This window comes from Rhododendron vialii, chromosome 9a (genome assembly GCF_030253575.1).
Source record: "Rhododendron vialii isolate Sample 1 chromosome 9a, ASM3025357v1".
Taxonomy (NCBI): Eukaryota; Viridiplantae; Streptophyta; class Magnoliopsida; order Ericales; family Ericaceae; genus Rhododendron; species Rhododendron vialii.
The window spans coordinates 11052697-11065721 of NC_080565.1; the positions used below are offsets into that span (position 1 = coordinate 11052697).

Consider the following 13025-nt stretch of genomic DNA (forward strand, 5'->3'; position numbering starts at 1 on the left):
CATTCCAAATAGAAATTTTATCCCCCGCACAAACCTGCCATCTGATACCATTGACAAGTACATCTCTACCTAGAAGAATGCTCTTCCAGGCCCAAGAGCTTGAAGATGATGATTTGACTTCTAGGAAAAGTATGGAGTGACAGAATTTTGAGAGGAAAAAAGAGGAGAAGAGACAGTTTGGATTTTCAAGAATTCTCCATCCCTGCTTGGTTAGAATGGCTTGGTCAAAAAGTTTTAGGTCCTTAATACCCAAACCCCCTTTAGATTTTGTATAACAGAGAGAATCCCAGTTCTTCCAATGGAATGATTTCTTATTAGCATCACCAGACCAAAGGAAATTAGAAAAAGTGGATGAGATCTTCCTAGTGACGAAGGTTGGAAATTTGAGACAAGACATGTGGTAGACTAGTAAGGAGGTTAGAACGTGTTTAATAAGGGAGAGCCTCCCAGCTTTATTAAGGAGCAATGAAACCCAGCCTTGACATCTGTCATCAATGCTAGAAATGATATCCTGGAAAATCTCCCTCCTCTTAGTGACTAAATCCAAGTTTATCCTAAGATACTTCCCAAAGTAAGGAGAAATGGGAATGTTAAAAGCAAAGGATATGAAGGGATAAAGGGATGGAGGAGAGTTTGGGCCGATGAATATGCATGATTTATGGAAGTTAACAACCTGGCCTGAGAGTTGACAATAAGTTTCCAGGATAGAATGTACTGAAGAGACATTAGACTCAGAAACTTTGAGAAAAAAGAAACTGTCATCAGCAAACAAGAGGTGAGTGATTGAGGGACCAAGTTGTGAAACTTTTATTCCTTCAATAGATACCTGGTCCTTTGCTGAACTTATCATAGAAGATAAGATATCAACACAGAGGACAAAGAGATAGGGGGATAAAGGGTCCCTTTGACGTAGGCCTTGAGAAGGATGAAAAAATGGAGTGTAAGACCCATTAACAAGGACAGAATATGAGACAGTAGAGACATTGCATGATTAAATGGACCCATTTTTGTGGGAAACCATAGAGATGCAAAACTTGCTCCAAAAAATCCCATCGGATACGGTCAAAAGCTTTACTCATATCCAATTTCATAGAAGCATAGCAATCAGAGCCTTTCTTTTTAGTTCTAACAAAGTGAGTGAGATCTTGGGCAATAGAAGTGTTATCAGAAATAACACGACCAGGAATAAAACCATTTTGGAATGGAGAAACCAAAGAGCTAATGACCATTTTGATTCTGTTAGCTAAGACCTTAGAAATGAGTTTATAGATGACATTGCACAGGCTAATAGGTCTAAAGTGGTCAACAGAAACTGGGTTGCCATTCTTTGGAATGAGAACAATACAGGTTTTGTTAACTTCTCTAAGTAGTCTCCCAGAGTTAAGGAAAGAAAGGACAGCTGAAGTGATTTGAGCAAAAAGTTGGGGCCAACATTTTTGATAAAAAATCAGGACCAGGAGCTTTTAAGGGAGCCATTTAGAAAAGAGCTTTTTAACCTCCCAAGCTTGGAATGGAAGATTTAATACAACCAGTTGATCTTCTGAGAGAGTTGAGAAAGGAATAAGGGACTGAAGTGTTTCTAGAGAAGAGGGAGAAGCTGAAGAGTAGAAAGATTTGAAGTGCTGATGAAACTCAACCCTAATATCAGATTCATCCTTCAAGACATGCCCAGAGGAAGAGTTTAATTGCCAAACATGGTTTCTGGCTCTTCTTGCTTTTGTCATAGAGTGAAAAAATTTAGTATTAGAATCCCCAAGAGTCCGCCAATGTTGTTTGGCTCTTTGAGCCCAAAATAATTCTTTTTGTTCCAAAAGAGAATCCAGATCCTTTCTCAAAGATTTTTCAAGCAAAAGGTTGGAAGAGGAGATATTCTCAAGGACACTACATAGCTGAGATTGAATCATTTTTATTTTAACAGGAATAGAGTCTTTTCTCTCTCTAGCCCAAAGCTTCAAAACTTTGAGCATGCTTTTATTATGGTTCACTACTTTAAAGAGAGGGGAACCAGGAAGAGGCAAATTCCAAGTGAATTTGATGATTTGTGTGGCTGTAGTGTTTTGCAGCCACCAAGCCTCAAATTTGGAAGGAAAGGGAAATAAGGTTGAAGGAGGAGAGGTAACAAAGGAAATAGGGGCATGATCAGATCTAGAGATGCCCAAGTTGGACATATAAGCTTTAGGGAACAAGTCCAGCCACCCAAGATTACACCAACCCTTATCAAGCCTTTCAAAAGTACATGCATCTCCTTCTCTGTTGTTAGTCCATGTAAACCAATGACCTACATTTTTAACCTCTATAAGACCAAAGAAAGCAAGGAAAGAATGGAATGAGAGGGATCCTGGGGTATGGTGACTGTTTTTTTCCCATTTATCTACTGGAGAAAGGACTTGATTAAAGTCCCCACAGAGGAAAAGAGGGCCAGAATAGGAAGAGTTGGCAGCAGATAAAGAGGTCCAAACACTATTTCTCTGTTCAAGAACAGGATGGCCATAAATAAAACCACAGAATCAGGAAAAGCCCAACTCATCCAAAATCGAAGTAAGAATAAAGTGAGGAGAAGAAGCAAGACAAGATAAAGGCAAAAAACTTTTCCAACCTACCCAAATACTACCACTGGAACCAATTGCATCAACACCAAAACAATTAGAAAAACCATGCTTAAAAACAAATTATTGGTAGAGACCACATCCGACTTAGTTTCAGAAAGAAAAATTATGTCAAGAGAGTGTTCACGGATCAAACGAAAGATTGCTCTGACTGTAAGGGATTGACCAAGACCCCTACAGTTCCAACAAAGAATTTTCTTGGTTAGGGAAAGTTTGAGTCAGAGTTAGGCTCCAAAACTGAAGATGTATGTAGGAAATTCCTAAAAGAACAAGGAGTAACATTTAAAGAGGATATCTCGAAGTCCATAGAGTCATGGATACAACTAAAAGATGAAGGAGGGTCTAGAAAAGATATACCTGGAGGTTGTTCCCTTTGGTTAAGTTGGACTAGTTTAGAGCGCTTCCCCCCCCCCCCCCCCCAAAGAACTTGAGTCGGAAGAGGAAGAAGACCTCTTCTTTGAACCAGATAACTGCTGCTGATTGGACTCATCAGTCCATACCTCTCTTTCAAATACTTATAGATAACTTATTTCGAAGTGGGGCCCCAAATTTGTTCCAAATTTTGGGAGCTGAAATCGCGTGGTTCCTCCGCTTCCCCTCCAAGCGGGCCCTATTTGCAAGTAGAATCAAGCAAGCAAGGCGAAGAGGGGAAGTCATACGCACAAGCGACTAAAGGAGTGGAGAGTTAGGGAGTGCAAAATGCAGTTACAAAAAAATCAATTTCACTCTATTGGAAATGGATGGCTATTCAGGAGCGCCATTGCGAAGATCCGTAAGCTCCTATATATCTACCAAAGAACTGGGAAGTGTGTTCAGACTAGAGAAAGTATATGACATTCAGATTTAAAGCGATAAGCGGAAGATATGTGGTTATAACTTTCGCCAATGAAGCAACCAGAGATAAGATAATAAAAGAAAGAAGGGTGATAAACTGGCTCAAAGAAATCAAACCTTGGAATGGTGAACAAGCCAATAAAGAGAGATTTGTTTGGATATCTTGCCATGGGATGCCCCTTAGCACATGGTCTATGCAAACCTTCAAAGATGCTGGTAGCATCTGGGGGGATTTTTGAGAATCCCCTATTAAAATCGTTTGGAAGCTGGTGATAAACTGTCAATTCTTTTGACAATAACTTGCCAACAACAACGACGACCAAGAAATCATCGTGAAGAACCATCCTGCGCGGTGGTCATACGAAACTGAAAATTGAATGAGATTATGAACAATGATCACACCTAATGTTAATCAAATGAATGACTACTACCTCTTTTACTTTCCCTCTATCGTACATTCCTTGTAAATAAGAGTTCTATGTTACAAATCAAAATTGAAGTGGGGATGCAAAGACCACAGCTAGTTATCTTTTATGCTCACTCAGACACAGAAGCTCAAGCTTCTATGCACCATTTTCAAAACACTCTCCTTTGCGGCCAATATGGGACGTCATGGAATTTTCCATTTCGAATCAATTAGTATTTAGTCAAAGGAAGCAAGGAATGGCCCACAATCCTTACCCAGCAAAGAGATTCATCAACCAGCCAACCAACTGTAGAACAAGTAAAGATGTGTGACAGGTATCAAAAAATTGCAGCCATGGCTATAAGTCACTCGACGCTCACTCGAAAGTATACCATGGATGCTTCCTTAGTTCTCCAATCTGTGCTTGTCAGCAGAGCTCGGCCCATCCAATCATTCCGGAATCTATACCAATCAATAAGGAATTACATATGGCAGAGCACAAACATCGGCTGATTCAATCCGCAGAGCTTCAGCCCATACCCTTGGGATCTCACTGGACCCTGCATCAGGTTTCTCCAATGAACGACCTTTTCTGCTACTAAATAGCCACTCCTGGTCATCAAAATCGGACCATTCCTTCAGTTTGGGAACTGAAAGTACCTGGTCTAAGTACTTGGAATCAGAATGGGGTGGCTTCTTAGAAGCTTGAAGAATTTGATCAGCTGGTGGAATTCCAGATGACTTTTTACTCAAGTACTTGGAATCGGGAGGGGGTGGCTTCATAGAAGCTTGAACAATTTGATCAGCTGGTGGAATTGCTGATGACTTTTTTCTCAAGTGCTTGGACTCGGGATGGGGTGACTTCACAGAAGCTTGAACAATTTGATCCGCTGGTGCAATTGCAGATGACGTTTTGCTCAAGTACTTGGAATCAGGATGGGTTGGCTTCACAAAATCTTGAACAATTTGATCTGCTGGTGGAATTGCAGATGACGTTTTGCTCAAGTACTTGGAATCGGGATGGAGTGGCTTCATAGAATCTTGAGCAGTTTGATCTGCTGGTGGAATTGCAGATGACCTTTTTGAGGAGAGTGACAACGAGTGAGCTCCTATCACTCCATTGACCTTGCGCTCCTTATTATCCAACTTAAGATTATTGGGTGGCCTCAGACAATCAGAAGAAGACAGCATTGGAGGTCGACAAGGTACCAATTTCCTTCCGTTCTCTGTTGACGGATGAGGACTAGGCCTTGGCATTTTACTAGGCCTGATATCGGTTTCTGTAAGGCAATTCACCAAGGAAGCAACATTAGTTAGCAAAGAACACGGGTTATACATGACAACCAAGTTCGGGGAAATTCATTAAATGTGTGTTTGTGGGAGTTTAACAAAAGAGTTTTCTTTGATCGGGAGGAACATCACAAATATCTAGTGAGAAGAGCCAGGAACTGGCACTAGGCCAAGAAAGTTCTCTGACCACCAACAAAGGTTCAAAACAAAGTGCCATAAGCACAGCTAACAACATTAGTTATATTGTTAAGGTTCATTATGCAGAATAAACTCACCGTGCAAAAACCCATTTGGCTCGAATTCTTTTCTTTTCTTCAGATTTCCCTCCGTGCCAGTGTTACTCTCACCATTCTTGGAAAAATGTAACGTTTTAATATCCTGGGCACGATGAAGGTCATTCTTGATCCTATCTTTGTATTTATCCTGATCCTCAATCTTATTTTCACTTACCTCTACTTTTTTCTTTTCTTTTTCCCTCTCTTTATCCTTCCCATGGCTTTTCTTCTCCTTGTCTTTATTCTTCTGTTTGTCCCCTCGTTTTTTATCGCCCTTGAACTCTTTTGAGTTCTCTTTCTCTTCCATCCTTCTCTCATTGCTTGTCTGAAACAGTCTTCCTTGTACATCGATCTTCCTATCATCAATTCTTTTCCCCTTGTTATTTTGCATACCTTCCGCCAAAATTCCAGTATCCGTGACCACCACTTCATCAATCTGCACGTCACTTTTTTGCTCTGGGACTCTAATTCTCTCAACCAACTGGCTTCCATTTCCGTTTTCGTCATCTCTGATCCTCCTCCCCAAAACACTGTTTTGACTAGGCTTCTCTCTGTTGTGACCCTGTTCTCTTTCATACGGTATACTGCTTTTGTGTTTGTCCGGGTCTCTCTCTTTTTCATTGAGCTTCCCTCCATTGTATATCTCAGACTGGCCCGTATTACTCTTCTCCTCCGATGAGTTGCCTTTATCTTTATCTTTGTCCCCTCCATTGTATATCTCAGACCGGCCAGTATTACTCTTCTCCTCTGATGTGTTGCCTTTATCTTTATCTTTGTCCCTATCTTTCTCCTTATCCTTCTTTTTGTCTCCATGTTTCTCTTTCCTTTCTTTCTTGTCTCTACGTTTTCCGTCACTTCTATCTTTCTCCCTTTGCTCTTTACCTTCTCTCTTCTCCTTGTCCTTCTTCTCCCTCTTCTGCTTTTTCTCTCTGTGCTTCTCCTGAAAAACCATAGAAATGATTTGGATTAGTAATATCCAACTAAATATATAGCAGTCAATGTCAGAATCAAGTAAAATCTATGTACCATACTTCAAAAAATGGTAGACAGGACCATCATCTGTAACTACATATTTACGAAGTGACATACTTCAAACGAACAATTGGGGAATTGCAATATATCTGGACTGAAATTTGAGTTACATGGTTGTTATGTACCAATTTGCAGGTAGAGCAATAAAATATGACTACAAGTTGCAGGGATTCCAAAACAAACAAGGCCAAAAAGAAAGGAAATACTTATCTTGTTTCTCTAGTAAAAATCCAGAGGATCCAAAAATTAAAATCTAGAGTAAAAACCAACTTAAGACAAGGAATTCAGAAACAGTACGCACTAATAAGTCTGCCTAAAATTGAAAAAGGTTGCAAAACTCACCTCAGTAACACCACGATAGAAAAGAGAACATAACAAAGCACATTGAAGAAGTTATGGTAGCATGATCACAAGGTCAGCTCACATGATCATGCAACATTGCATGGAATCTCAATTCTGAGGTTCAAATTTAAATCGACCAAAACTGAACTAGTAATCCACCTATATTCAAAGTTTTTGTCATAAGATTTTCCTGCCTAGGTCCTATTTTGCCCTCTAGCTGGACAAAGCCATGTGAAACTCCAAATTACCATTCAATGTACAAACAATACTGACAGTTTCTCTTATTCTGAAATAGAGCACGATAACCATCAAAAAATCACCAGTGTAGTAAGGTGCAACATCAATATATTGACCTAAATTATCAGCATGATTACACAACGAATAATTAGTAAGAACCAACCACATATTCGAATATCCTAAACGGATGATAAAGACAAACAGAATCAGAGGTTACTCAAGAACAATCAGAAACTTTAAAGTTGACCGACTTGATAGGACAATTTTGGCACAAGATAATCAGAAACCCAAAACCTACTTTCCATGCTGTCTAAAGACTAAGGCTTGAATTCTAAGGGCAAATTTGTTTCACAATCACTGTGGGAAACGTCCCATGCATAAACCACAACTGCTGAAGAGAGCTCATATATTTGACCTTAAAATCTACTGAGAGTTCAAAAGCACTACCATGGACATGGTCGACCCAGGAATTTGAGGTAATTGGGGCCCTCAATTGATTATAGCCATGAAAAATTGTTGCTGTAAATAAGACTTTCTTCACCAGCTACAAAATTTTATAATGCTTACATTATATAATAGTGTCCAAAAATAAGCACAGTAACTTATATTTATAATCCTTAAATTTTGTAAAGGATATTATACAATCGACCTTGAAAGATTTTTCAGAATGGCATGCTTCTATTTGTGACTTCTTTTAACACATTTTTTCACGAATATTTGAAAAAGTAAATTAAGAAGAAAATGCCCCACTAGACTAACAATCTACATAACAACAATCCTAATTTAACCATTGTTGTGGAGAAAAAGATGAGGTATGAAATCAAAGATGTCTACTTATTTTGAAGTCATATACAAAGCAAGAGTGTTACTATTAAGTCAGCACTTACACAATTATTCAAAATATGCAAAGATAAAGGGTTTGTTTGGAACCTATGGAAAAGAAAAGAAAGGAAGGGAGAATAATTTTTCCTTGTTTGGTTTGAGAAGAAACAAGAAGGAAAATAACAAAATAAAGAAAAAAAATTTGCCACACTTTTACTCTACACTTTCCTTTCCTTTCTTTTCACCAAGTTCCAAACAAACTGAAAGAATAATCTCCTGGACTGTGGTGGTGGTGGTGATTCGGTTGTTGAATGAGGTGAAGAACCTATAGAATACATTAACTGAAAGAATAATCTCTTGTTAGCCTTTAAAAAAATATCAAACAAAACCCACAGAAACTCTTGGCAGCGCCTAGGCAGGCTAGAGATGGGGATTTAAACCCCACTAAACCCAGTGGATGTAAAACCCACACAAAACTCCATAGAAAAAGGTTTTGCAGAAAAAAAAAATGGTTATGTTACTTAGTAGGCTAAGTCAGTCGGCATCAACTTGGCAGATTTCCATGATCTGAAGAGAGGGCACAATATGACAGCTCACAAAAACTCCAAACTTCTTGAGACTGTGAATGATGAAAGTATCCTGGTAAAGCTTTTAATTTCAGTTGAATTTAAAAGGTGGGCTCAATGGGTTGAAAATGAGGAAAATTCTCAAAAGACATTTATGAAAGCGTATAAAAAAAAAAAATACCCAAGGGATTTGGCCAAGTGGGCATGAGAAAGAAAATAAGTGCCTGTCCTCCATGAAGTCTCATGTTGGAATCCCACAGAAGCCAAACATCCCAAACCTTAGGGCCGCTGGAGGGTTTGCCGGATCGTTAACTTCAGGGCCCCGAAATTAGTCGAGGTGCGCGCAAGCTGGCCCAGACATCCGGCTATCAAAAAAAAAAAGCATATTTAAAAAACAAAATCTTACTTTGTTCGTCGAGTAGACTGCCTTGCTTTGCAGAACTCATGAAGATGATAATGACTTAAGAGCTATGAAAAGCTCCTGACTACTAGAGAACTTAGAAGCAGCATCTATTCCATTGAAGTATTACTTTTCACACAGCAGAACTTAAGAGGATATCAGTGGGCTGCAAATAAACTGCATTTTTGAAGCATTTTTTGCCACAAAGAACAGACATGCTCTTTGGACGTTCAGAGTCTTTTTTGACACCAAATGCACAAAGGCACTACTAATACACATATCCACATCTATTTGTATATGGACAACTTCTCACAACTAGACCTTCAAATTACATAGCACTATATTGGCCTTCCTGAAATATTCCTGCCACTCAGTAAAAGTTCCTTTAACTTAATCTTCCTTTATGTAGATTCCTCAAATGTTCTACTGGCTTCCCAAACAACACAATCAGTTGTTCTAATCAAATTCAAAGTTTTGACCACATCATGCGTCACATAATGTAGACCACAAATCCTATTTCTGAAACTATTTAATGCTTTACAAGTACAAACCAATTGACAACTGGAAATCCTTTCACTTCAAAATCCAAAATCTCCTAGATATCCAAAGCATTTTGAAAAAACAAGTAAATGTCCTCAAATTCCCAATCCGTAAAATACTACTACGGAATATCAGTAAAACAGGTAACAGAAGGCCAACCCAGAGTTTTCTAAAAGATTTCCGTGGTACTATCTGCAATCTACTATAAACCGGAGCCACAATGCCATTCATGGAAACCAGAAAGAAGGTGCCAAGCAAGATGATTGTTTCCAATGTCTTCCACAAATCATCTCCCAAATATCCAGCCTCTTCCATACGTTCTTCGTTTGCTCCAATAATGTTCCCGAATTCCTAATATAAAATCTAGTTTTCTATTTAAGGTTATTCAGTAATCCCATCTATCTTCCTGTCTCTTTTTGGTACAGGATATGACGTAGTAAACTATCTAAAACGTTGATTAGCTTTGCCATGTCCTCGACTTCAAATAGTTTGCACAAAGTTAGAACCCAAAAAACACTTCCACTTCTAAGTTCGAAGCATGAATAACCCCAACGCCTCTCTCCTCTCTCCCAAAACAGCCTCTCTGCATGTAGGGGTAAGGCTGCATACATCAGCCCTTACCCAAACCCGGCACATGTTGGAGCTTCGTACTGGGTACACCATTTACGATGACATCAAGCATTCTACACACCAACCTTTTAATCTCTAAAATTTCATTTCTTGAACATTTGCAAGCAATCTTAGTATGCAAAATGGAGCATAGTCAGGTTCTAACTAAGCCAATTCAACTTTTCTATAAATAAAAGAGCACTGAATCTGTTTCTATGAATTTGAGAGCAACAACCACGTTCAAGCTCCATTACGGGCCTAAGCATCATACGCTGCTCTTCCCATTCCACTTCTACGTATCAGTGCAAGCATTCTTTGTTTGTTGATAGGCTAGCATATTCCAGCCAATCGTGTGACAGTGGAGGGAGGAGACGCAGGTAGGGATGGACTTGGTGAGAGTGGCAGAAAGGGAGGGGTGATAGGTGAAGAGGGCATGACAAAAATGATGTGGTGGTGGTGGAGAGGGAGGAGCTATTTTGTTGGTACACATGCACACATGTATATATATAATACACATACACACGTTTGTATTAATAACCATCCATTTATAGGTCCTCGAAGAGAAGAATATAGGGTATGAAGGTCTACTTTCCAAGGCTTTACTGCATATTGAGAGAACCACCTGGCAGTACAGTGGAGTCTGCCCAAAAAACTCACAACAGGTTGAACCAGAAACAACAGAAAAAGAAAGAAGGAACTAAATACATTGTGCTACACAACAGGCTACAGTACTCCTTTATCCGTGTTAACTTATTGTAATATAAGTCAATGGAATTATTGACCTAAAAAACTCAATGCAATTGATATACAGAGGCTTAAAGGACTTAAAGTACCTTATTCTTGCATACCATAGTTGCAAAACATTTGAGGAAGCAATACAAACCATCTTAGTGAGTAGTAATTAATTCACAATCTACAATGGCTTACATGGCAACTACGTCTCGTTGACTAAAGATCAGGTATACCACGCCACTGATGGATCAAGGTAGAATTGTTGAATGCATAGAAATGGTGAAATCGAAAGGAGCATAAGATCATGTAAAATGATCTTAAAATTATAGCAAGGACTAAGTGCACCATACACCAATGATTGATAAGCAACACTGCAATAACAATGCTACACTATGGTAATGAGCTACTTAAAAGTTAAAACTAGAACATGTGCATGTTATACTACTGTTATACTGTTCACGGTTCTACGGAACTAACCATGTTATTCTACTATTCGAAAGCACAACTACCAACTCTTTTCTTTTCAACCTACAACAAAGAAACATAACCTGTACCCTTGATAGGATGAAGACCAAATTAGCATCCGAAATGCTCCGTGCAACACAAGTCCTTTGTATTGTGGCACTGATGGGCATGCCGCTCATTGTATAAACCATAACAATTATGGAAAGTATGTGAATGGGAAAAAATAGTGAGAATAGTAAAAATGGTTAACCTTTTTTAGCAAGTCAGTGTCATAGGTTCTAGCCTTCTTTTCATATCCTGGTGGTGGAAATGGAAAGCAGCGAGACATTGCACGGGATCGTGGACCAAGCTAAAAGGTAACTGTCCAGAAACAGAAATGCTTCAGTTACTTTGCAGCAGCACTGTTCCAGAAATGTAAGGAACCAGCAACTATGCTCCTGTCCATGCACCATATCCCCACATACATTTCCAGCTTCAACAATACTCCATGAATTCCACAAAAGCCACCTCACAAAGTTTTTAAAAAGAACACCCAATTTGAGTTACTCTGTGCTTCAAATGCACACAGGAATTGGACTGAACACACAGATATCACCAAAGTAATCCACAATGATTTGATCGTACGGTAACAGTGTGCAAACTCCAGATGCAAAAATCATCAACTTGATAAAACAAGGTTAACCAAAGGGTTTCCGGAGGGAAGACCAAGTACAATCTGATCTCCTGCCTTGCCTGAGTAGCCAACGTACAACCATCAGCTCCACTTTATGACCAAGACCCAGTACCAAAATCATTCCCAACTGGAGATCATCACTCAAAAAATGGCAAAAAAAAAACCCGCAACAGAATTCACCTTTCAAAGAAGAATTTCCCAAAGTCTAACAAAAATTGTACCAGCATTCCTCTTCCATTGCTCAAAACATTTAAAAAAATCCAGTGGCCAAGATTCTTCTAAATGATCGAAACAAAACCTTAATACGTGAAACAAACTAGACCAGACTGTTCAAACCCACAATTAGTGCAGTGACCAAGATTCTTCAAAATGATCAAACTAGACCGTTCCAATCCACAATCAGTGCCAATATTGCCATACTGTAGTACCGTCCCAGTACTTGTTGAAACCCTAGAAAATCCAATCAAAGAAACATGCTAAGGAAACCCCTCAAGTAATAAAAGGAAACCCTAATTTCAAACCTCAAATTTTGTGTGTGTTTTCTAAAAAGGTTTCAAAAAACCCAAAGGAATAAAGTGAGAGAATCGAATACTATTACTTTTTAAACCAAACTGTCCCCTTCAGCATAACTTGTAGAAATATGCGTGTAAGTGTGGAGAGGGAGAGAGAGAGAGAGAGAGAGAGAGAGAGAGAGATGAATTTGGTAATGGGGTTAAATTCTTTACCTTGTCCGCTACAAAGTGGGGATTGTAGGAGGGACAAGATCTCAATAATAATAATCAAAATTAGCCCACAAACCAGTTTCTCTCCCTGCCCTCTCTTTCTCTCAATCCACTTTCCGTTCTCCTCTCTCTCTCTCTCTCTCTCTCTCTCTCTCTCTGGTTGTGTATACTTCTGTGAATCTGCAAATGGGGTTTCGGACCCCCATAGAAGGTGTTTTGCTCGGAAGTCACGCGAATGAACTTAAATGGGGCAAACCGAAAGCCCAAACAAATATAATAGAGTTTTTAGTTTTATATTGGACAAAAATGCTTCATATGTAATGACCATTTCATCCCTGAAACTTTCTCCTTCTTCTCCCTACACTACAACCTTCTTTCCTCCTCCTATACTACAAATCCTAGTAAAATAACATTAAAAGTAGTCCATGCGTGGATGGTCTACCACTGGGCCTAGGAGAGGAATAGTCAAGGTGC

The 13025-nt window shown here is 39.2% G+C and overlaps 2 protein-coding genes across 3 annotated transcripts; both read right to left on the reverse strand.

Annotated features, from left to right (window-relative positions):
- Positions 1–1463: 1463 nt before the first annotated feature.
- LOC131299606 (uncharacterized) lies at positions 1464–3784 on the reverse strand. Its single transcript, XM_058325193.1, has 3 exons — positions 3558–3784; positions 2601–2613; positions 1464–2468 (listed from the first exon to the last, which is right to left on the reverse strand). The coding sequence occupies exons 1-3, from the start codon at positions 3782–3784 to the stop codon at positions 1464–1466; spliced, it is 1245 nt and encodes a 414-aa protein (XP_058181176.1).
- Positions 3785–3802: 18 nt separating this feature from the next.
- On the reverse strand, positions 3803–12788 carry LOC131299432 (uncharacterized). Of its 2 annotated transcripts, none has more exons than XM_058324979.1 (4): positions 12555–12788; positions 11407–12279; positions 5412–6351; positions 3803–5126 (listed from the first exon to the last, which is right to left on the reverse strand). In XM_058324979.1, exons 2-4 carry the CDS (start codon positions 11482–11484, stop codon positions 4318–4320), a joined length of 1827 nt encoding a protein of 608 aa, XP_058180962.1. In that variant the 5' UTR covers positions 11485–12279; positions 12555–12788; the 3' UTR covers positions 3803–4317. The 2 variants fall into 2 exon arrangements, with proteins under 2 accessions (XP_058180962.1, XP_058180963.1); XM_058324980.1 differs by having other exon boundaries at positions 12428–12741.
- Between the last annotated feature and the right edge of the window lie 237 nt (positions 12789–13025).